General features: G+C 39.7%; 1 protein-coding gene across 6 annotated transcripts in view; it reads left to right on the plus strand.

Moving 5' to 3' along the window:
• NEO1 (neogenin 1) overlaps positions 1-25,166 on the plus strand; it is a 227,818-nt gene that overhangs the window by 109,017 nt on the left and 93,635 nt on the right. For all 6 annotated transcript variants that reach the window (XM_066388533.1, XM_066388536.1, XM_066388538.1 and 3 more), the window contains 2 exons: positions 8,219-8,373; positions 10,080-10,200. In XM_066388533.1, coding sequence (XP_066244630.1) covers positions 8,219-8,373; positions 10,080-10,200 — 276 coding nt within the window. The remainder of the gene's footprint in view (positions 1-8,218; positions 8,374-10,079; positions 10,201-25,166) is intronic.

The following is a 25,166-nucleotide window of genomic DNA, read 5'->3' on the forward strand; positions in this document are numbered from 1 at the left end:
GAAAAGTTATTATTATTGTTTAAAACAAAGTGCTAGAACCAAAGAAAAGAAAAAAATATATCAATGATAATGCAGAAGTAAAATTTTTGACAGTACTAAATAGTGGGGGAAGACAAGAGCATGTGTGTCTTGAGTGGAAAGATAGAAAAACTAATATCTACATACCTATTGATATAAATATTTAGATGTCAACTAAGAGTTGGTACTTCAGGGCAGTTACCACAGAACAAAATAGAACATATATATATAATTTTTAAACAGCAGAAGAAAGCTTTATCTAAGAAAATCCAATAGGGGGAAACACAAACATTGTATACTATAAAAATAAAGTATGAATAAGGTGAAGAAATAAATCCCAATGTAACGGTCATTAAAATAGTATAAATGGGTTAAACTCATCAAAAAGAAACTAGTAGATTGAAATACAAAAAAACAACTCCCAGTGTGTCATTTGCAAAGAGGTCAATAAAACTGAATGAGACAGAGATTTAAAATAAAAGGATGGGAAAGCTAGAAAGTTGAAGCAGCCATCTAAAAGACAAAAGCAGCAGAAGGAACATATTTACTCATAAGAGTGATCAAAAAGCTACAACACACAACATATAGTCAACATGGATACATATGCTCCCAACAGTGCAGCCTACAATAAATACATCAGGCAAGAAAGTAAATAACAGCAGAGAGATTTTACCACACTCCTCTCAAGAAAGGATAGATAAAGAGACAGAAAAGTTTAGACTGACTGCAATTATCTCTGACATAATACTGCCAGTACTACAATAAAAAGAAATAAGAGTTTTGAAATTGGACAAAGAGAGAAAGTTATTCTCCCAACAGATAATTTGATTGCCTACCTGAAGTCACCAACAGAATCAGCCATTTCTAGTGTATAATAAAAAAAAACAACCCATCTTGTCATACAGGATAAATTTATAAAACTCAAAAGTATTTCTCTACACCAGTAATAATAGAAAATAATTTAAATATAGGACCTTTGTGAAAGTTACTACATATATACTATTTACTGACCATAGAATAAATCGTAACAAATTTCAGAAAATTTAAATTTTGTAGATTTGACCACTATGGACTTAATGTTGGAACTCATTACAAAAAGGGAAACTTTAAAGAAAAGGCAATTTACAGACCTCTTACTGTTTGGAAATTAAGTGAATCACTTGGAAATAATTCATGAGTCGGAAGAGAAATGATGAAAATTAGAAACTAGTCTGAACTAGTAGAGGCATGACCTATCAAAACTTATGGGATGCTTAGGAGAAGTTTTTAGCCGTAAGTATATATATTAGCAGAAAGAAAGGCTGAAAACTCAGTGACTTAAGTATCTATCTCAAAAAGCTAAAGAGAAAATAGCAAATTTAACCCAAAGAAAATATAATGGACTAATGATAAGAGCAAAAATTAATAAAATAAGAAACTAATATTCAAAACAGTTTCAGCAAAAAGTTGGTTCTTTTTTTTTGTATTTTTCTGAAGTTGGAAACAGGGAGGCAGTCAGACAGACTACTGCATACACCCGATCGGGATCCACCCGGCATGCCCACCAGGGGGCGATGCTCTGCCCATCTGGGGCGTCGCTTTGTTGCAGCCAGAGCCATTCTAGCACCTGAGACAGAGGCTATAGAGCCATCCTCAGCGCCCGGGCCAACTTTGCTCCAGTGGAGCCTTGGCTGCGGGAGGGGAAGAGAGAGACAGAGAGGAAGGAGAGAGGGAGGGGTGGAGAAGCAGATGGGCGCCTCTCCTGTGTGCCCTGACCAGGAATCGAACCCTGTACTCCCACACGCCAGGCCGACGCTCTACCACTGAGCTAACCGGCCAGGGGCTAAGTTGGTTCTTTTTAAGGAAAAACAACAATGCTAACCCCCTGACAAGAGCAATCTATAACTGGAGTAAGTTTTGTTTAGACCAAGAGTCAGCAAACTATAGCTTGTGGATCAAGTCAGCCCAGCTGCTTGTTTTTATACAGCTTGTGAGCTAAAAATAGTTTATGCAATTGTAAATGGTGGAAAATTATCTGAATAATAATGTTTAGTGAGGTCTGAAAATTTACAGAATTCAGGTTTTATCCATAAAGTTTTGGCACATGATCCCACACATTCATTTATGTATTGACTCTGGCTGCTTTCATGCTACAGTGGAGTTGTAGAGTAGTTGACAGAGACCACATGACCCACAAAGACTAAAATATTTACTTTCTGGTCCTTTTCAGAAAATTTCAGAACTACTACAGATCAATGATATAAACAAGGACAGATAAACTAGTAGGAAATGCGCAAGGCTTGAACACCTCCCTCATAGACTTCCAGGTGGCTACTAAACACTTGAAAAGGTGGTTGTTGTCATTAATTTTCAGAGAAATGCAAATAAAAGCCACAATGAGAAGCCACTGTACTCTACCAGAGTGGCTAAAATTAAAGAGACTAATAATATGGGGGTTGGTTAAGATGAGGAACACTGGGGACTTGAACATACTGCTGTTAGGATTTTCCATGGGTATAATTGCTTTAGAATAGTGTTTGGCAGAAACCATTGAAACTACACACATCATATCTTACACAATGCTTGTGTTTCTAGGAGTTTACTTATTAGAAATGTATAAATACATGCATCAAAAAGGTGCACAGTGATAGTTTTACCAGCTTTACTCTCAGTAAATCCAAACAGGAAACAATTCAAACATCCATCAGCAGTGCAGTGGGTAACTTAAGTTCTAATCATGCAGTGGCATTTTGCCAGCAGTGAAAATTAACAGATGACGGCTGCATTCTGCACTCAGCGACGCAGATAAATCTCACAAGACTATTGAAAGAAAGAAGCCACACACACACTGTATAATTCCATTCTAATAAAGTTCAAAAGGAACAAAGCTCATCTATGGTTTTAGAAATCAGGATGGTAATTACTTTTAGACAAGGGCAGGGGAGTGACCGAATGTTACACAATAGAGCTTCTGGTGTGTTAATGTCCTGTTTCTTAATCTGGGTGGTGGTAGTTACAATTTCAAGCTGTACTGGTAATGTGTGTCACGTGTTTATAGATAAGTCATTATGTACAAAAAAATTTTGGAAAATTTTATTTTGAACCTTGTCCCATAACTGAAAAATATTTGGGGTTTTTCCTGATGGAAAAAGCAGTTTATGAGAAATAGTTGAAAATTTTATATATCTATATATATGATATAATATAAAATATATTTACTTTTACTTATTTTTATAGTTATTTATATATAGTCATACCTGACTGACTTGTTATTTTTAAAGAAATTATAGCTACAGGAAATTCCTTAGTGAGTGTTAATGCTGAAAAGGTTGTAAGTTCATTCTTCACCTGTTAAATGTTTCAAATTTATTGTTTTATCATTAACTCCTGGGATTTCTACACACACTGTGACGTGAATTCACCCATCATGTATTTCCTGTCATCTCAGCTTGTTGATAACACTTAAAATGGGTCATGAGCTGTTTTTTTTAAAAAAGCAAGAATTTTTCCTTTTCTCTTTAAACCATTCATAATACTCTGTGATACACATTTCCCCTACCTCCCCCCAAAAGAAGAAAATTTTCCATTCTTATTTTTGTGCACAAATTGATTAATTCCAATTGGTCACCTCCTTGACTTTGTCACTATGTGGAACAAATCTACAACTGTTTTAAATTCTATCATCTTGCGCTGGCCTCCGCCTAACCTCATTCTACTTTTATTCACCCATTCTCCTCTCTCTGATCTCTGTCTCCACTAAGACATTGCTGTCCTTTTATTTTCTTTATTTTGCCAGTGTCTTCATGATTTCATTCCCTTTACTGCTGAAATTACATGTTTAAGATTTGATATTATCAGTATTTAAAAACAAAATTTAAAACTCAGGCAGAGTCTGACCAGGCAGTGGTGCAGTGGCTAGAGCCTTGGACTGGAATGCAGAAGACCCAGGTTCGAGACCCCAAGGTCGCCAGCTTGAGCGCGGGCTCATCTGGTTTGAGCAAAAAGCTCACTACCTTGGAACCAAGGTCGCTGGCTCGAGAAAGAGGTTACTCGGTCTGCTGAAGGCCCCCCCCCTCCCCTCCTCCCCTGTCAAGGCACATATGAGAAAGCAATGAACAACTAAGGAGTCCCAACGAAAAACTGATGATTGATGCTTCTCATCTCTCTCTGTTCCTGTCTGTCTGTCTCTATCTATCCCTCTCTCTGTCTCTGTAAAAAAATAAATTAAAAAAATAAAACTCATGCAGAAAACTCAGACAGCAAAGAATAGATTTATGAACTTTTTTTGGAGAAACAATGCTAAAAACATTGAATCCTTGAGAAACTTGAGAATCCCTGAAAAAGTTCTTATCCTGACCATTAAATTCTCTTACAGAACTAATTAATTGAATTTTTCAAATCCAAGTAGCCATTCATTTCCCTGGATATGCATTGAGCACTGTCAAGGGTTAGGCCCCTGGAGTTTCTATGATAGATGAGGAGAGCAGTGGCGGCCTAGGGATGGGCGGGGCCTGTGGGTCGGTATAGCTTCTTGAGAAAATGTTTTAGTTAAGGTAAACCTGTTCACCTTCATTGGAACAAGAAGCTTTCTTAAGAAGTATTGGAGGGTTCCAACGTATTTTTTGCTTTGTTAGTTGAGTCAGTAATTATAGCAGACTTGTGATTAGACTATCAACAACATCCCTAAGGGATCACAAACTGTTCAATACTTAGTCTTTATATTTTATTTTATTTTTTTAAAGGACTCACGTAGTTTTGTGAATTACAGAAAAGAAGCTTAAGAACCGCAGGTGTGCGGTGCAACATAAAATGGACAAAAGTGCTTTATTTTCTCTTGAGCTTTTAAGAAATTTTTTTAAAATTTCTGAATCCACAATTTGTGTATTTTTATTTGAAAAATGAATAAGAAAATTCAAGATATACCTAAGTAGATGTGCAAATGTGTTACATTTTAAATGTTGTTTGATAGGTTAAACATGCTAAACATGAATGTTGCAACTAATTACTCTCCGGGCATGCTATGAATCTATGATGTCACATTCATTGCAATTATTGATTTACATGAGTATGCAATTTCCCTATCAGCATAACAAATTTTAACTTGAAAAGATCATAAACTGAAAGGCTCAGTGCAGTTTAAAGTTGGCAGCTAGTGAGGAGATGAATTCCAAGCTTATATAGATGGGTTTAGTCAGTAGGATGTTACAGCGTGTTCTTCAAAGCCAATGGCTAAAAAGATCAGGGAGCTGCGTGGTTAGCACTGAGTCACTTTATAGCGGGCGAGCTCCCTTCCTGGGTATGCCCAGGAGGGTTCTGGGAGCTGGAGTATTCTAACAGCATTGCATCAGCCACAGCTACTAGGGATGTGCTCTGTGCTCCACCCACACCAATTAGTGAGATGTGGATACTAACTGAATAATTGATTATATTAAGAAATTATTGTGGATATTAACCTGATAGTGGTATTTTGTTTGGAAATGGGAATTCTAGTTTGGTAGAGATACTTACTTAAATATTTATATATGAAAGAATATAATTCTTGGAGTTTGCTTTTAAATAACCTGGGGAGGAGTATGAGATGGGTTGGGGTGTAAGAAACAGTGTTGGCCATGAGTTGATAAAGGTTGAAGCTATACAGCAATCATTGTGGAGTTTATTATTCTTTTCTATAAAATAAAAATTTTAAAAAGACCAGAGTTTGCATTAGACTACCTAGGTTTAAAGTTGAGATCTGTCAATAAATTATGAGATCCTGTGGAGCTACTTAGCCTCTCTGTGTGTAAGTGCCCTTGTCTGTGGAATGGAAATAACATAATAATTCCTAAGTAATAAATAGATTGTTGTGGGAACTAGATGATAAGTAGAAAGCACTCATGAATGCAAGCTATTAATTATACATCAAAGATAGTTAAACTAAAATGATAAAAATCACAGCCTGTTAGAGAACTGGGGTACTTTGACACAGCCTAGTTCATTTCCTTTTTTTGTCTAGGAGAAACTGAAACCCACGATCAGCAAAATGTGTAGTAGTGGAACCAGAACCGAACTCTGGGTCTCTTGACTTCAGTCATTTCAGTGTCTTTATAATAAGCCATTACTGAATAATATTCATATAAACTTAAAGAATCTGGTCTTATGTAGGACTATTTTGGATTGCAAATACATTCATTTTTCCTGCATCTGGAATTTATTGCAGTTCTAATGAAAACTCGAGGTTGTTCTTGTCTGTTTTATTTGGGAATGAACAGAGAAGCTTAAACAGGTGAGTCTAAATTCATCTGGGATAACACTGCAACTTATGGAAAGTGCTCAGAAAAGTTTGAGGAAATAAAGGAATAAAAGGAGAGCACTTGTTCTGTCAGATATTTTAAAATATTGTATCATCACAGTCATTAAATTTGTGGTGGTTCTGGCTCAGAACAAGGAAACTACTTAGTATCTAAAAATAATCCATCCCCCTAAGAGTATATAGGATTTTAATATTAAAACGGTTTCAAATCAATTTTGGGGGGCACTAGTGGAGTTGCCATTTAGAGAAATCTAAAGCTGGATACTTAGTGAAGTTCAGATTATTTTATAGATGTACTAGAAGAAAATGTAAGTGAATATTTATATAGTGTGGGGACAGGGAAAACCTTTGGAATTAGAATAATAAAACACAAATGCCAAAAAGGAAAGCACTTATACATTTTACCCAATACAAATCTAAAACTTTGCTTATAAATATGGGTACCCTAAATTAAAAACAATAACAATAGTAAACATCGGCAGTCTATGCAAGAAAGGATTTCTATCTTACTGTGTTAGTTAGGGTCCAGTCAGGAGCTGTCAGTTATACCAGGAATTTGAACAAGGAGAATTCAATATGAAGAGTTGTTAACTAGTAAAAGGAGTTTTAACTACTGAAAAGAATAAAATAGTACACTGTTCACAAAATAATTAGGGAATATTTTATCACTTCATATTCATTTTGAAATATCCCCTAATTTTTGTGAGCAGTGTAAATGGGGATCAATTCCTACTGTACAACTGAGGTGGAGACTCCAGACAAGGAACAAATTTGAAAGAGGGGGCCCCTCCTGACGGTTTTGATTCAGACCTTGGTGGGATTGTAAACAGCCAGAGTGAGACTGTAGTAAAGCAATCTGATGGTAAAGTTAAGTTTAATGAAGAGAAGGCAGAGGATAGGAGGCTAGCTAAAGGAATACTGTTTTATATAAGAGACCATGGAGAGATGGTAAGTACCTATACTAGAGAAAGAGAAAGGGTCCTCATGAAGAGATGTTAGTGATTTATCTAACTCAGACTTTTATCAGTTCATGGGATTGAGTTGTTGCCAGAGGACACAGCCATGAGCCACACTGGTCCACGGGACATCACCTGCCAGATGCCGCAGGCCTGAGCGTGCGCGCGCGTGTGTGTACACACATGTGCACTCGTGTGTGGAAAGCCCCTTGCTGAGGTACCTTGGGCCTGACTGATGAAGCAGGAAGTGATCCCATGAAGTGCCGTGAGGCTGAGCTGGTGTGCGGGATGCTGTCTGATGGGATATTCTGGGTCAGGGCCGGTGCACAAGGAACCACCAGCTCTAGTGGACTGGGGCAGTGTGCTAGAGACAGCAGAGACCCTGCTGGATGGTGATTGCCAGCGGTCTCTCACCGTGAGGCCAAAGGATGAGCACTCCAGTCTTAAGCCCTGTCACTCTTCCCCTCCCACCCTTAAAAACCATTTCATGTGATGGAGGATGATACCACTTGGAGGGTGATGTGTGAGTGAATTATTTTCAGACCTGTTGTTTTACTGTTTTCGGAGGCAGGGTTACTCATGAAGTTGACTGAAAAGGAAGGTAAATTTAGTCTTCTCAACTCTTTGAATTTTGATGATGGCTCTTCCAAAATGGTATAAATCATAGGGAAATAATCTTTATATTTATTTTTAGCTTATAATATTCATGTTACCAATTTCTTCAATTTAGTAAACTTAATATTTCTCAACAAGGAAACTCAAATTATCTTTATAATTATTCTTTATTAAACCAAAATATCAATTTTTAAAGATACTGTGTTCCTAACATTTTAAATATGTATTTGTTATGTTTTTATATGTGAAATCCTCAAATAAATAAAAATTTTATCAATTCAGTAATTTTTAAAAACTTCAAAATATAAATAGCTACCTATTTTTATTTTCATTAATACCTAATTTCCTTTCTGTTTTGCAGCCCAACCTGAATTCCTGAAGAAGCCTGCTAACATCTACGCTCACGAGTCTATGGATATTGTATTTGAGTGTGAAGTCACAGGAAAACCAGCTCCAGCTGTGAAGTGGGTTAAGAATGGGGATATGGTTATCCCAAGTGACTACTTCAAGATTGTAGTAAGTACTTTTTAAAGCAAGGACACTTATCTGTGAAACCTCTAAATGTTTTTGAATGTAATTGCCAGGATACCTGTTACCTTATACACACCAGTGTATGTACCACAGACGGAGGTAGAAAAATTCACACAGAACATCATTTCTGTGTTGGGTGGTGAGGATGCTGAGCCAAGAAATGTTCTGAAGCTTGTGTAAGATCACACAGCAAATCAACCTCAAGTCCTTATCTCCTGACCCAGTACTTGAAGGTAGGCCTGGTGTTCCTACTTAAACATGCTGACATTCATAAGCACAGCCATCAGCATTGTCTGGGTGACAATTACCCTGTGTGTGTGCACACACTCACGCACTGTTTGTCTTTATAGCCCTCTATTCAAGGAGCAGAAATCTATCCTTCACGTACTGATGCGCAGGCCCTTAAGGTCAAAATAAGTGTGCCCCATTGTTGGACAGTTATTGTGACAGTAGATATGAAGCTTCTTTTGAAAAGTAAATAATTAGTGTTAAGTGTATTTCAGAATATTTCTGCTTTTTACTTTCTGTAACATAAATGCTTAGTAAATATTATCTGTTGTTGTTACTATTATTATTATTATTGTTGAGAGGCAGGAAGACAGAGAGATAGATTCCCACATGCGCCCCAACCGGGATCCACCTGGCAAGCCCCCTGCTGGTGATGCTCTGCCCATCTGGGGCCACTGCTCCATTGCTCGGCAACTGAGCAATTTTAGTGTCTGAGGCGAGGCCATGGAGCCATCCTCAGTGCCTGGGGCCAACTTGCTTGAACCAATTGAGCCATGGTTTCAGGTGGGAAAGAGAGAGAGAGAAGGGTAGGGGGTGTGGAGAAACTGATGGTCACTTCCCCTGTGTACCCTGACCGGGAATTGAACCCGGGACTTCCACATGCTGAGCTGACACTCTACCACTGAGCCAAGCAGCCAGGGCCTATCTGTTATTATTATTATTATCATTATCATTATTATTATCTAACATTCTAGTAATTGAGTTATCCAGGTTTTAGTAATAATGATTAATGACATATCTTTAAGATACATGACATTCATAGAAATAATGAGAAGTAATTATGGTTGTTAAAGACTTACTGTATCATTACAAATTTCTCATGTAAGGATATATTTTCTGTGTTTGAAATGTGTACTCATAAGTTACAAAGAATAATTCAGAAGTATTTAATCATAGCTAAAAAGCAATGTTTAAAAATCTTAAGACCATGTTATACTACATATATCAAGAACAGTAACAATGGTTGACATCCATATAAGTACTTTGTAGTTTAAGGAAAGCTTGTGTATATGCGACCTGATTTAACTCACTGTCATCTGATCTTTCAGAACTATTCATATTAGAAATAATGTCAAGAGCCTTGACTTCACAAGTTCAGACATTCACTGTGGTCGCATGGTATGGCATGCCAGGTGTTTCCCCAAGCAAAGGTGTAAGTTTGCAAACACCGTGGCTGTGGCTTTCCCTTAGTATTAAGTTCTTAGTTGTTAATGCTGGTGCTTCCTGTTCCAGTCAGGTTCAAGTCAGTGCCTTGTCAATAAAGTTGAGCCAGCAAGTGCACATATAGACTGAGTCATGCAACTGTACTTGTTTCTCCTTCCCAGAAAGGGTGTATCCTTGAGATTTTGAATTAATGTTTTATCAGTTGAGTCATGAATTGTGTTTCTGTGTTTCTTCTTCAGAAGGAACACAATCTTCAGGTTTTGGGCCTGGTGAAATCAGACGAAGGGTTCTATCAGTGCATTGCCGAGAATGATGTTGGAAATGCACAGGCGGGAGCCCAGCTGATAATCCTGGAACACGGTGAGAGTGGCTGAATTCGCCAGTGGGCAGGAGCTGCAGTGTGTCTGAGGAGCTTGGTCTGTCTCAGCACCTGTCCCTTCAGGGGTCTTAGACTAGTGAACGGTTTATAAGGGGCAGCATATAGCAGAAGCAGGAGAAAAAAATAGCAGTTTATATAATTTCTCTTGTTTAAAATGACATAACACAGTTTTAACTAATGTTGACAAGAAATTCATTGTAAAAAAAGAAAAACTGGACAATTATAATCTGACAAAAATAAATGTTCTTCAGAGTTCATTTTAATTTCACAAATATATTTCTGCTCTATTAAAATAGAAAAATTTTAATATTTGGCATTGGATTTTTCTTCTGTCCAAAGTAAAATTAACTTGCCTTTTTTATGATTATCTCAAAAATATACTTATTATAAATTCAGACAATGTAGAAAAAGTAAAAAGGGGGGGGACCCCATCCTGTTTCAGTGAAGGTTAATTCTGGGGAAACCGCACAGTAATCCTAGCAAAAGCCAAAAAATGAAATATTCTTTAATATAACAAATTATTAGCTATACCCGGGCATGGGAGTAACAAGAGGTTGGCTAGAAAGAAGTGGGGAGAATTCACATAAGTACAAGAGCGGTGGCTAGAAGGTCACCGCCAGGTCTGGGGGAGAGCTCATGAGGAAGCCTCTCAGGGCTGAGGGTTAGATCGCGTTGGAGAGGGGATGGCCACGGCTCACCGAGGGCAGAGGAGCGGCTGTGCTGAGGGCACCTGCTCAGAGCCCACTGTCGAGTGTGCTGGGTAAGGCTGGCCAGGGCAGGTGTCTCACCAAAGGCATCCCGCTACAAAACCACTCAAAGGTTGAGGTGTTATGGAAGGGATAAAGTGTGATGTGTATTAGCTGGCTGGGGAAATATGTATAAAGGGCCAGCCTCACTTTTGCAGAGCGGGCAATAGAGTGTGTATTTGAAGGTGAGAGGCATAGATCACTAATTGGTCCCTGCTCCAAACCCTGCCACCTACGAGTGCTGGGTGAATGTGCACAGGTGCGTGCAAATCACAAGCCTGTTCCAGCAATGGCTATGGGCATCTCCCTTGAGTGTAAACAGAGCTCTGTGTGAACACTTTCCAATCCTGACTGGAGTGTGTGCACTTTGTGTTATACAAATGATTCCCTGCTGGTTAACATTTAAACTATTTTATTTGAACTTCTTTATGTGATTTTCTCATACTAGCTTACTAGAAGTTGGATTGTTGGATAGATATTCTGTTAAATTGATAAGGATACCCATTGGGTGTATTATTTATTAGTTTTAGCAAGAAAAGTGCTTTTTATCTTGTGATTGATAAGAATGCATGGAAACAGTGTCCTCTTAGACACCTGCTCTGGTGCCTGAGTCTGCGAGTTCAGGCTGTAGTGTGACCCCTGCTTCCTTACCCTCCCAGGAGGACGAATGGGCAGACAGTGCTCATGCTGGCTTTGCTCTAACACAGCAGATAGGATTTTTATATGCTCTTTCTTGAAAATGTATTTAACTGTACTATTATAGAAAGGCATAAACTGTTAGAACTGCTCTTTTTCTTCCTGTTTATCTGTGATGACACCTTTCTTTCCCTGTTCATTGAAAACAGTTTAGGAGGAAGAAGCCGTCACCTTCACATCTTGGCAGAGTGCCTGGGTATGATTACCAAACAGGATGTTCACAGAATTAGTGAGATTCAGAGCCTTCCTTCTTTTCATTAATGGCAGCAAGTTTCCTCAGTCAACATTGTGGCTTGCTTGGGGTTATTTACATGGAGCTAAAAAAAGGGATTTCAGTCTATTTGTGTTTGAGATTACCGTCTTGGTAGAGTTAACTCAAATGGTTAGCTATGCTAAGAGGTCCCTATTCTAATCCCCTGAAAAAGCTTGGCTGGAATAATAATTATATTCGTCATGTGAGTGTTTTCCCTTCCTGAGGTACAGCAAGAACAGACAATGTTTTGTGGGCTGGAAAAGTACTTTAATGACCTTGTCAGAGGAGAGTTAAGGACATGTGGTTTATGGGAAGGAAGAGAAGTGTCATGTTATTAATTTTGGTATTTTAATTTGCAAAATAAATATTGATGTAGGAAAGCTGAAAGAAATACAATAGACAGTATTTGATCTCTGCCTTTTTGGAGTTTACAATATTGTGAGGGGTGTAGGAGATGTGTATGATTTTAATACCAATGCATAAAAAGTGAGTAATGCTGGTGGCCGCAGCCAGGCAGGTCCACATTGGATTTGGGCAGATGGTAGAGAAACTGCGGAGCCAGAAAGCGTTGGACCATTCTCATTTAATAGAGTCTCACAAAGGCAGATGAGCAAACAGGCAGGGGAATCCGCTTCTCAAGCAAACAAACAGCAAAATGGCCCCTCACAGTGGTGGGCAGGTGATCTGCAATCCACCATCTGCAGTCTGCCCTGCGTAGGCTTACACAGACTGCCAGGTGCTCTCACAATAATCAGGCAAAGAACAAGCAAGCAAGCCTAACAGCTGTTTTCCCAACAAAGTGTTATTTTATAATGCAAATAAAGCAGTATACAGTTCAGAAGAGAGGACTCGGTGTAATCAGGGAAGTTTTTTTCATGGAAAGTGTCCACTTTGTGATAGACCTTGGATGATAACATTTCCAGATGTGGATAGGAGGAACTGATCAGCATGGAGATAGGATAGAGCACCTGTTCCTGGAGGGAGGTGGCCTGTAAAGGCAGAAGAAGATCATATCAATCATAATCTTGATTGTAAACGGCCAGAGCGAGACTGTAGTAAGGCAATCTTCATATCAGTCATAGTCTTGATTGTAAACAGCCAGAGCGAGACTGTAGTAAGGCAATCTGATGGTAAAGTTAGGGGTTAATGAGAAGGCAAAGGATAGGAGGCTAGCTTAAAGGAATACTGTTTTATATAAGAGACCATGCAGAGATGGTTAAGTACCTATATTAGAGAAAGAGAAAGGGTCTTCATGAAGAGATGTTAGTGATTTATCTAACTCAGACTTTATCAGTTCATTGGATATTAAACATTGTTGTAGAGAAGTCAGAGATCCTTCCAAAGTTTTATATGGGTGACTGGAAGAATGGTGACATCTTTTTTTTTTTTTTTTTTTTGTATTTTTCTAAAGCTGGAAACGGGGACAGACAGTCAGACAGACTCCCGCATGCGCCCGACCGGGATCCACTCGGCACGCCCACCAGGGGTGACGCTCTGCCCACCAGGGGGCGATGCTCTGCCCACCAGGGGGCGATGCTCTGCCCCTCCGGGGCGTCGCTCTGCCGCAACCAGAGCCACTCTAGCGCCTGGGGCAGAGGCCAAGGAGCCATCCCCAGTGCCCGGGCCATCTTTGCTCCAATGGAGCCTTGGCTGCGGGAGGGGAAGAGAGAGACAGAGAGGAAGGAGGGGGGGGGGGTGGAGAAGCAAATCAGCGCTTCTCCTATGTGCCCTGGCCGGGAATCGAACCCGGGTCCCCCGCATGCCAGGCCGACGCTCTACCGCTGAGCCAACCGGCCAGGGCCTGGTGACATCTTTTCAAAGATAAACAAATGGAGGTGAATCCAAGGGGAAGGGAATTTCTACTTGTACTCAGGATGAAAAGCGCCCAGAACCTCTCACTGTCACCTACAATAAAGAGGTGTATGATCTACAAAATTGTAAGTTTTCTGAGTCCATCAGAGAGCTGAGCTTGCAAAACAACCAGGTAACTTAAAAAATGGGACAACCCTTCTCCCCTGAAGAATGGGTTGTGAATTGTTTCACCTTGGGCAGGGCAGGAGAGAAACAGGTGGCTTCATAAAAGCAGTTAAGAAGAAATCAGCTAAAATTTTAACAGATGGTTACAGGCTAAGTGTGGACTAATTTGGAATATCTTGGGGCTCCTGATAAATGGGGAATTCACACTTGGCTTGCAAATACATATTCCTGGGGCTCTGCAGAATAACTTACTATTGAGATTGGGCTCAAGGAAGAGACTCGAGAAAAGTCATCTCGATGGTACAGAGGTGAAAGAGGTGAGGGAACTAGGCATGAAGTTTGGCCCATTTACTCAGACTCCTTTGAGCCCCAAACCAGTGGGGATTGGGCAGAAAACCTTATTTCATACATTTCTAGAGGAAGATTAGAAGGAAAACCCTTCTGTTTCTTGGGGGGGGGGGTGGCTCGTGTTTCCAGGATACAGCCGAAGACCCACTGCTGCTGGGGGAAGGTATAAGGGAAGGTCCTATATCTGCAGGAGGTGCAGGAAACCCTTTTGGGCCCCAGTACCCTGCGCTGGTAGCCAGGGAGAGGTCTGTTACTACTAGAAGCGCAGAGGGAAGTGCCACTCAAGACCAGCATAAGTACAGAAGATTTTAGCTGCCACAGGAAGGAGAGCTGCAGGGCCACCCAGTGTTGACACTGGACCAGGATAACTGAAAACCCCACCTGTTTCAGCCCTGCGCCACCACCAGGTGACAAACAGAAGCTTTCTACTGTGGCGGGAGAGAGATCCCTCTGTGGTGGAGAAGTGCAGGAGTGGTTGAAAGCTGAGAGGAAAGGCAAGAAAAACTTTCCAATTCATCACTCACCGTAAGCACCCAGCAGTGGTAATCTACCGGTAGAAAAACTGGATACCTGTAGTGTGCTGAAGGGTAACTGACAATAAAATCTATACCAAGCTCAGTTCCTACCTAGGTTGATTCAACTCCCCCACACTTGACAGAAGAATAGACATGCTAGCTTCTGAATGTAACTAATAACTTTATCTCAGTCCCTGCTGATCCATCAGTCAAAAATTTTGGGCATAAATACCAAGGGAAAACTGGCCCATTGTTGAGAGATAAAGTAATCAATTAAACCAGTTTAGGAGACCCAGATATTGGAACTATCAGATACGGACCTTAATTAGTAGTAGTAGTATGTTAAAGGATTTAGTAGATAAGGTAGATAATTTGAATGAACAGATGAATGAGAAATATGGCAGAAAGATGTAAACCATAAAGAGATGGAAAATACTTGCATTTTTCCAAGAGTGAAAAGGCTCCACAACCAGAGGAAGGAAAGTATTTTTAAAAAATGATATCAGAGATGAAGCATTTTTCCATGCTGATAAGTAGACTCAGCACAGATGAAGAAATAATCAACTTGAAGATAATTCAATATAAATTCTTTAAGCTGAAATAAAAGAAGGAGGGCCCCGGCTGGATAGCTTGGTTGGTTGGAGCATTGTCCCAAAGCTCAGAGGTTGCCAGTTTGGTCTCCGGTCAGGACACATACAGGAACAGATGTTACTGTCACTCACCTGCTCTCTCCCTTCCTTTCTCTAAAGTCAATAAAATACATAAAGAAAAAAGAGGGAGAGATGAACAGAACATCTAATATGGGGCCATATCAGATGGTGTAACATAAATTGGAGTCTCACAAGAAAAAGAGAACAAGAACAGAACAAAACAAATCTTTGTGTAGATAATGGCTAAAAAATGTAAATAAAAAAATGAATGCGATCATATCACAGGTCCAAAAAGCAGCTCAGACAACCCCAAGTAGACTATAAATAGTAACAGCAATAGGAGTAGCAGTATCAGAGTAAAAGAAAAAAATGCCTGTATGCATCACATTAAACTACTGGAAACCAGGCATAATGAGCAAATTTTGAAGGCAGCTATAACTCTTTATTTTTTAATTTTTTTATAGAGAGAGAGAGACAGGAAGGGAGAGAGATGAGAAGCATCAAATCATACTTGCATCACTTTAGTTCATTATTGCTTCTCATATGTACCTTGACCAGGGGGTTCTAGCTGAGCCAGAGACCCCTTGCTCAAGCCAGCGACCTTGGGCTCAAGTCAGCGACTATGGGGTCATGTCAATGATCCCACGCTCAAGCCAGCAATCTCGTGCTCAAGCTGGTGAGCCTGTACTCAAGCCTGTGACCTCAGGGTTTTGAACCTGGGACCTCAGCATCGCAAGTCAGCATTCTATCCACTGAGCCACCACTGGTCAGGCAGCAGCCGTAACTTTTTAAAAAGACAGGAACAAAGGTAAAAAATGACAACAGACTTTTTTTTTTTTTGCCAGAAATGTTACAGATAGTAGAGCTGGGTAGTTTAGGGAGATAAAGCATCAGGTTAGGACATGTTGAGTTTGGAGCTTCCTGTTAAGATGGAACATAGATAAACTTCACGCTGGTTGGAGCTTCCCACGACCACAGCAGAATTACAGCTAAGCTACAGAACAGCCATCGTTCAGAACCACCTAAAATCTAAATGAATAGAAGTCCTACATCTAAGGAGGTACATAAGAAGCCACGTGGAGACTGGGAGGAGGGGAGAGGGGTGTCCCACACCCATGGGTCGCCGATGAAGTCAGGAGGGAAATCTCTGCTGCAAAGTTGCCCAGCCCAGGGTTCCAGTGCCCAAAACTCATGGCTATGAAAACCAGTGGAGATGTAGGCTGAGTGAGAGAGGGCTACTGGAGGTCCAGGCAGCTCCTCTTAAAGGGCCCGCACAGACTTTTGCGGACTCACTTGCTCTGAGCTTCAGCACTGGAGCAACAACTCAAAGGCACCAGGGACACATGGAGATGGATTGAAGTGTCTGGAGTCAGGATGAGGGCAGGAATGGCTGCTTTCCACCAAAGAGATGTGCTGAGCCCTTCCCACACAGAGCCACAGGTGCCTTATCTGAGTCTCCATCAACTTGGCTATCACTGTTAGCTCTGCCTTGGTGACTCACTGAGATGCTGCCCTTTCCCAAGCCTTTTCCATACAGCTGGCTCGTCTTGGCTCATTCTGCCAGTTTTTATGAAATCTCAAGAAGCATCTGGCCTCTATATTCCTTGTACCTCTTGTTAAGTAGCCCTAGGCCCAGTAGTACCTGCAGCTGGCTGTGGTTCCAGCTTGGCCTCTCCTGGGCATCTCCAAGCCCAGTACAAGTAGCAGCCACCTACAGATCACTTTGTAGCTCATGCTGGGTGGTCCCGAACAGGACACAGCAGTTGCTGACCTTGGCCTGTACTTCCTGGGAGGCCCAAGAGCCAGTGCATCTTGTGGACAGCTTTGGACTGTGCTGAAGCACCACCCAACCACCTTCATGATTGACACACTCAGTGGGCAGGCTCGGGGCTCAGCCCCTGCACAGCAGATCCTCTGCTGTGATCACTGCCAGTCCTTGCAGCCAATCAGCCTGGGGGATAAATCCCTTCTATTGAAAGCAATCAAGGTTCAACTACAATAGGAGGGTGTGTACAGTCCACCTAGGGGGTGCAGCTGGAGAGCCCAGCTCAGGTGACACAGCAGAATGCATCACTGGACCACAGGACACTTACTACATAATGCCAGTCGACTATGACAAGGAGACAGCAGCGCTACCGAATACATGTGGAGTTTGGGTTGTAATAGAAAACCACATAAAAATGTTTAGAATCAGAAGGCAGTTGCTATCAGAAGGTAAGGAAAGAGGCTGATGAAGAAAAGTTTTGTTTATGAAAGATTTAAAGATTTTTTTTGTGTGTGACAAAAACAAAGAGAGGGACAGGTAGGGACAGATAGACAGGAAGGGAGAGAGATAAAAAGCATCAAGTCTTTGTTGTGGCTCCTTAGTTGTTCACTGATCGCTTTCTCATATGTGCCTTGACTGGAGAGCTAAAGCAGAGCAAGTGACCCCTTGCTTAATCAGTGACCATGGGGTCATGTCTATGATCCCACGCTAAAGCCAGCAACCCTGCGCTCAAGCCAGAAACCTTGGGGTTTCAAACATGGATCCTCCGTGTCCTAGTCTGACGTTCTATCCACTGCAACAATGCCTGGTCAGTCAATTTAAAGATTTTTAACCAAACTTCTCTTACTACCGATAAAGGTGGCTAAGTATTTTCTTTTCCTGTATGAAGAGAATGCTGTGTTCTCAGTTGTCATGTGATAGTCTTTCACACTATTGAAAATTAAGAGTCACTATCCTCTCTGCGCTGAATGGACTTATAATGGATCATATATTATCTAGTCTTTTCCTCTGTCTTCAGCAGAATGTCTTATTCATCTGAAGTTTATCCCTGAATATTCTATCCTCTAAAGGTTGCCATAGATACCATCCTTAAAATCTTTTGATAATTTTTCTACAATGTTTTATTTTTTTCCTTAATGGTCAGAAAATTCTTTCTTGTTTCTGCCTCAAGCCATGGTTGTTTTCTGTGGACTTAACACCTCAACATCTTGTTTTACATACTTAGAGATAGCATTTATTCCTTTACTGCTTTCCCTCCTTACTCATTCCTTATTTAAATGAATTCTAACAGAACCTGTTCTGTCTTGTTGATTTTTTAAAATATTCTTTGTAATCTCAGTCTTGTGCACATTTTAAAAAATAGGATAGACTAAGAGAAGCTGGATAAAGAAGCTTATATAGCAGAAGTAACACATCACAATGTTTGAATGTATGAAAAAGTGAAATCACAAATCAGTGTGGATTGAAAGGCTCATACATTACCTGCCCTACGAAGAATTAGGTGGTGATTTGGAAAGAAATTATATACTTTATCAAAATAAAGTACAGAGTTAAAATTTAAATTGAACCCATAAAAAGGTTGAAGGATGACAGAAGAGTTTACACATTTGCTTTTCCTTTTAAAAGACAAAAGAATAACGATTGGTTAACAGTGAGATCAAAGAAGAAATTAAAAAATTCCTAGAAACAAATGATAATGAGTATACATCAACTCAAAATTTATGGGACATAGCAAAAGCAGCCCTGAGAGGGAAGTGTACAGCATTACAGGCATACCTCAAGAAGCTAGAAAAAGTTCAAATAAACAACTTGACCCTGCATCTAAAAGAACTAGAAAAAGAACAGCAAGTAAAGCCCAGAGCTAGTAGAAGGAAGGAAATAATAAAGATCAGAGCAGAAATAAATGACATAGAGGCTAAAGAAACAATACAGAGGATCAATGAAACCAGGAGCTGGTTCTTTGAAAAGGTAAACAAGATCGATGAACCTTTAACCATACTTTCCAAGAAAGAGAGGACTCAAATAAATAAAATTAGAAATGAGAGTGGAGAAATAACAACAGACACAACAGAAATACAAAATATTGTAAGAAAATACTATGAAGAATTGTATGCCCAAAAACTAGACAACCTAGATGAAATGGACAAATTCCTTGAAACATATAATCTTCTAAAAATTAATCTGGAAGAATCAGAAAACCTAAACAGACTGATTACAACAAATGAGATAGAAACAGTTACCAGAAAACTCCCAAAAAAGAAAAGTCCTGGGCCTGATGGCTTCACAAGTGAATTCTACCAACTATTCAAAGAAGAACTAACTTCTGTCCTTCTCAAGCTATTTCAAAAAATTCAAGAGGAAGGAAGACTTCCAAGCTCCTTTTATGAGTCGAGTATAATTCTGATTCCAAAACCAGGCAAAGACAACACAACGAAAGAAAATTATAGGCCAATATCCCTGATGAATTTAGATGCTAAAATCCTCAACAAAATATTAGCAAACCAGATCCAGCAATATATAAAAAAAAAAAAAAATCATATACCATGATCAAGTGGGATTTATTCTTGGGAGGCAAGGCTGGTAAAATATTTGCAAATCAATCAATGTGATTCATCACATAAACAAAAGGAAGGAGAAAAAAACATGATACTTTCAATAGATGCAGAAAAAGCATTTGGTAAAATCCAGCACCCATTCATGATCAAAACTCTCAGCGAAGTGGGAATACAGGGAACAAACCTCAACATGATAAAGGCCATCTATTAAAAACCCACAGCCAACATCATACTCAATGGGCAAAAATTAAAAGCAGTCCCCTTAAGATCAGGAGCAAGGCAAGGGTGCCCCCTTTCACAGCTCTTATTCAACATAGTTCTGGAAGTCCTAGCCACAGCAGTCAGACAAGAAAAAGAAATAAAAGGCATCCAAATGGGAAAAGAAGAAGTAAAACTATTATTATTTGCAGATGATGTGATACTGTATATAGAAAACCCTAAAGTCTCAGTCAAAAAACTACTAGACCTGATAAATGAATTCAGCAAGGTGACAGGATATAAAATTAATACTCAGAAATCAGAGACATTTTTATACACTAACAATGAACTATCAGAGAAATTAAGGAATCAATCCCCTTTACCATTGCAACCAAAAAATAAAGTACCTAGGAATAAATTTAACCAAGGAGATTAAAGACTTGTACTCGGAAAATTATAAAACATTGATAAAAGAAATCAGGAAAGATACAAACAAGTGGAAGCATATACCGTGCTCATGGTTAGGAAAAATAAACATCATTTAAATGTCTATATTACCCAAAGCAATTTATAAATTCAATGCAATACTGATTAAAATACCAATGACTTACTTCAAAGATATAGAACACATATTCCAAAACTTTATATGGAACCAAAAGAGAACATGAATAGCCTCAGCAATCTTGAAAAGGAAGAATAAAGTGGGAGGTATCACACTTCCAGATTACAAGTTATAGTACAAGGCCATTGTACTCAAAATAGCCTGGTACTGGCATAAGAACAGGCATATAGATCAATGGAATAGAACAGAGAACCCAGAAATAAACCCACAGCTCTATGGACAAGTGATATTTGACAAAGGAGGTAAGAGCATACAATGGAGTAAAGACAGCCTCTTTAATAAATGGTGTTGGGGAAATTGGACAGCTACCTGCAAAAAAATGAAACTAGACCACCAATTTACAACCATTAACAAAAATAAACTCAAAATGGATAAAAGACTTAAATGTAAACCGTGAAACCATAAGTATCTTAGAAGAAAACATAGGCAGTAAGGTCTCCGAAATCTCTCGCAGCAATATATTTGCCTTGATCTCCATGGGCAAGTGAAATGAAACACAGGATAAACAAATGGGACTATATCAAACTAAAAAGCTTCTGCACAGCTAAAGACGGTAAGAACAGAATAAAAAGACAAACTACACAATGGGAGAAAATATATATATATTTTGTGTGTGTGTGTGTGTGTGTGTGTGTGTGTGTGTGTGTGTTTTTCCAAAGCTAGAAACGGGGAGGCAGTCGGACAGACTCCTGCATGCGCCCGACCGGGATCCACCTGGCACGCCCACCAGGGGACGATGCTCTGCCCATCTTGGGGCATCGCTCTGCCGCAATCAGAGCCATTCTAGCACCTGAGGTAGAGGCCACAGAGCCATCCTCCGCGCCTGGGCCAAATTTGCTCCAGTGGAGCCTTGGCTGTGGGAGGGGAAGAGAGAGACAGAGAGGAAGGAGAGGGGGAGGGGTGGAGAAGCAGATGGGCGCTTCTCCTGTGTGCCCTGGCCGGGAATCGAACCCGGGACTCCTGCACGCCAGGCCAACGCTCTACCACTGAGCCAACCGGCCAGGGCCACAATGGGAGAATATATTTTTTAATACGTCTGATAAGGGGTTAATAACCAAAATTTATAAAGAACTTGTAAAACTCAATACCAGGAAGACAAACAATGCAGTCAAAAAATGGGCAAAAGAAATGAATAGACACTTTTCCAAAGAGGACACACAGATGGCCAATAGGCATATGAAAAAATGCTCAACATCACTAGTCATTAGAGAAATGCAAATTAAAACCACAATGAGATATCACCTCAAGCCAGTTAGAGTGGCGCTCATCAACAAAACAACACAGAGTAAGTGCTGACAAGGATGTGGAGAAAAGGGAACCCTCCTGCACTGCTAGTGGGAATGCAGACTGGTGCAGCCACTGTGGAAAACATTGTGGAGATTCCTCAAGAAATTAAAAATCAAACTGCCTTTTCACCCAGCTATACTTAGGAATACACCCCAAGAACACCATAGCACTGTTTGAAAAGAAGAAATGCACCCCCATGTTTATGGCAGCATTGTTCACAATAGCGAAGATCTGGAAACAGCCCAAGTGTCCATCAGTGGACGAGTGGATTAAAAAGTTTTGGTTCATATATACTATGGAATACTACTCAGCCATAAGAAATGATGACATCGGATCATTTACAACAACATGGATGGACCTTGATAACATTATACTGAGCGAAATAAGTAAATCAGAAAAAACTAAGAACTGTATGATTCTATACAGAGGTGGAACATAAAAATGAGACTCAGAGACATGGACAAGAGTGTGGGGGTTACTGGGTGGTGGGGAGGGGCGATTGAGAGGGTTAGAGGAGGGGAGGGGCACAAATAAAACCAGTTAGAAGGTGACGGAAGACAATTGGACTTTGGGTGATGGGAATGCAGCATAATCAAATGTCAAAATAACCTAGAGATGTTTTCTCTGAACATATGTACCTTGATTTATCATTGTCACCCCATTAAAATTAATTTTTAAAAAAAGACATAAAAGAGAATACAGATGAAAGTTTTGGTGTAGGGTATAAAAATTTAAATCTTCTGCATATACAGTATGAGAAATACCTTACCTAAATTAAAGAGGGAGGCAAGCTAAGAAGAATATCTCAAGGATTACAGAAATTTAATATTCTGAATATAACAATAACAAAAATGGATATGATAAAATAACTAGCATAAGCATATAGTTCACAATAGAGCAAAGATAAAGGTAGTTTCTAAACATGGCAGATGTTCTACCTCCCTTATAAAGATATAAAATCAAATTAATGAGATGTCATTTTTGCCTAATATTTATTTATTTTTGTGTATATTACTTTATAATGGCTGGTTTCGGTGTGATTACATTTGTGTGTCAGTGAAAATGTAAATTGTTAACATCATTTACTAAACTCATTCTGACATTTATGTTTTAAAAATTACTGACTCAAGTCATTGTCCTTTTAGGATTTTTTTCCAGGGAGGCAGTCAGAGATTAGGACAAAGAGTATTAATATTTGCATTAATAATTTAAAAAGAAAGAGGGGTAAAGAGAGAAAGAATAGGAAATGACTTACATGTCCCAAAATAGAGGAAGTAGTTAAAATAATTATAGTACAGTCTTTTTTTTTTTTTTATCTTGAGGCAGAGACAGAGAGAGGGACAGATAGAGACAGACAGGAAGGGAGAGAGATGAGAAACGTCAATTCTTCGTTGCGATTCCTTAGTTGTTCATTGATTGATTTCTCATATTTGCCTTGATGGGGGGAGGGCTACAGCAGACCGAGTGACCCCTTGCTTGAGCCAGCGACCTTGGGCTCAAGCTGGTGAACCTTGCTCAAACCAGATGAGCTCACACTCAAGCAGGCGACCTTGGGGTCTCAAACCTGGGTCTTCTACATCCCAGTCCAATGCTCTCTCCACTGTGCCGCCGCCTGGTCTGGCTATAGTACAGTCTTATGATGGAAAAGTTTTGTGACCATTAAAAATCATGTCTTTGAACACTTTAATAATAGGAAAATCTCAAAATATAATGTCAGCTAGAAAAGTAAAATACAAAACTTAGAAAATAATCTGAATTTAGTTTTAAAAATTGTACCTATTCATTTAAGGCATTTCTACACCAAAATGTTAACAGTGATTATCTGTGCAACCAAAGCAATATATTGTCAATTTTCTAAAGTAACTATGTATTATTTTTACAATTTGCAAAGGTTTTTCTTTTTAAATTAAATTTATTGGGTGACATTAATAAGATAATATAGGTTTCAAGACAATTTTATAATACTTGATCTGTATATTGCATTGTGTACCCACCACCCAGAGTCAAATCATCATCTCTCACCATATATTTGGTTCCCTTTAACCTTTACTACCTCCCTTCCCTCTGGTGACCACCATTCTATTGTCTGTGTCTGTGAGTTTCAGTTTAATATCCTACATATGAGTGAAATCAGATGGTTCTTCGTTTTTTCTGTCTGACTTATTTCACTTAGTATGATAGTCTCAAGGTCTAGCCATGTCAAAACGGCAGTATTCTATCTTTTCTTATGGCCGAGTAGTATTCCATTGTATGTATGAACCACATCTTCTTTATCCAGTCATCTATCTTAGGACATTTGGGTTGTTTCAGTGTTTTTGCCATCGTGTGTAAGAATAGACCTCCAACAAAACAAAAAGGCAACTAATCCAATGGCAGAAGAGATTTGCTAACAACCAGCTCCAAAAATATTCTTTTTTTTAATTTAATAATAAAAGCCATATTTTCATCAGGGCTGAATTTAGAAAAGACAACATGATTTTGAGGACTTTATAGATTTTTGGGATTTGTGTGTGACAGAGACAGAGCGATAGGTGAGGACAGACAGGAAAGGAGAGAGATGAGAAGCATCAATTCTTTGTTTTAGCACCTTAGTTGTTCATTGATTGCTTTCTCATATGTTCCTTGACCCGGGTGGGAGGGAGGCTACAGCAGAGTGAGGGACTCCTTGCTCAAGCCAGCGACCTTTGGGCTCAAGCCAGTGACCATGGGGTTATGTCTGTGATCCCACACTCAAGCTGGATGAGTCTGTGCTCAGGCTGGTGAACCCACACTCAAGCTGGATGAGTCTGTGCTCAAGCTGGCAACCTCGGGGTTTTGAACCTGGGTCCTCTGCATCCCAGTCTGATGATTTATCCAATGTGCCACCACCTGGTCAGGCTATAGATAGAAGTTGAGCATTACAAACAATTCCCTTCACCAGAGAGTTGGGTTATGTTGCAGAGAGGAGTGAACAGCAGTTTCTGGTAGACTATATTACCAGATATCTCTTGATTGAGTAGGACAAGGACGAGGCTGAGCAGCTTGAAGGAGGAAGGATGGAATGAGGCTCACTCTGAGCCTCTTTTCCTTTGCACTCATTAGCATTGTGAATCTCCAGGAGTAAAGTAGAATGTGTATATATAGCATTTCCCAAATCTGTTTGACTGTGGAGGTTTTTTTAAACAGACCCAGTAATATCTTAAAGGGCACAATTTGGGAAACATTGATGTAGGAATATTCAAGAGGATTGCCAAGGTTAAGGTTTGCACATGGTGGCTCACAGTCTAAGTCCAACCAACCTATGCTGTTGAAGTTCTAAGTTCGTCCCCTAAGTTCAAAGCGCATTCGTCAAACCA

Source organism: Saccopteryx leptura, chromosome 6 (assembly GCF_036850995.1).
Source record: "Saccopteryx leptura isolate mSacLep1 chromosome 6, mSacLep1_pri_phased_curated, whole genome shotgun sequence".
In the NCBI taxonomy this organism is placed as follows: Eukaryota; Metazoa; Chordata; class Mammalia; order Chiroptera; family Emballonuridae; genus Saccopteryx; species Saccopteryx leptura.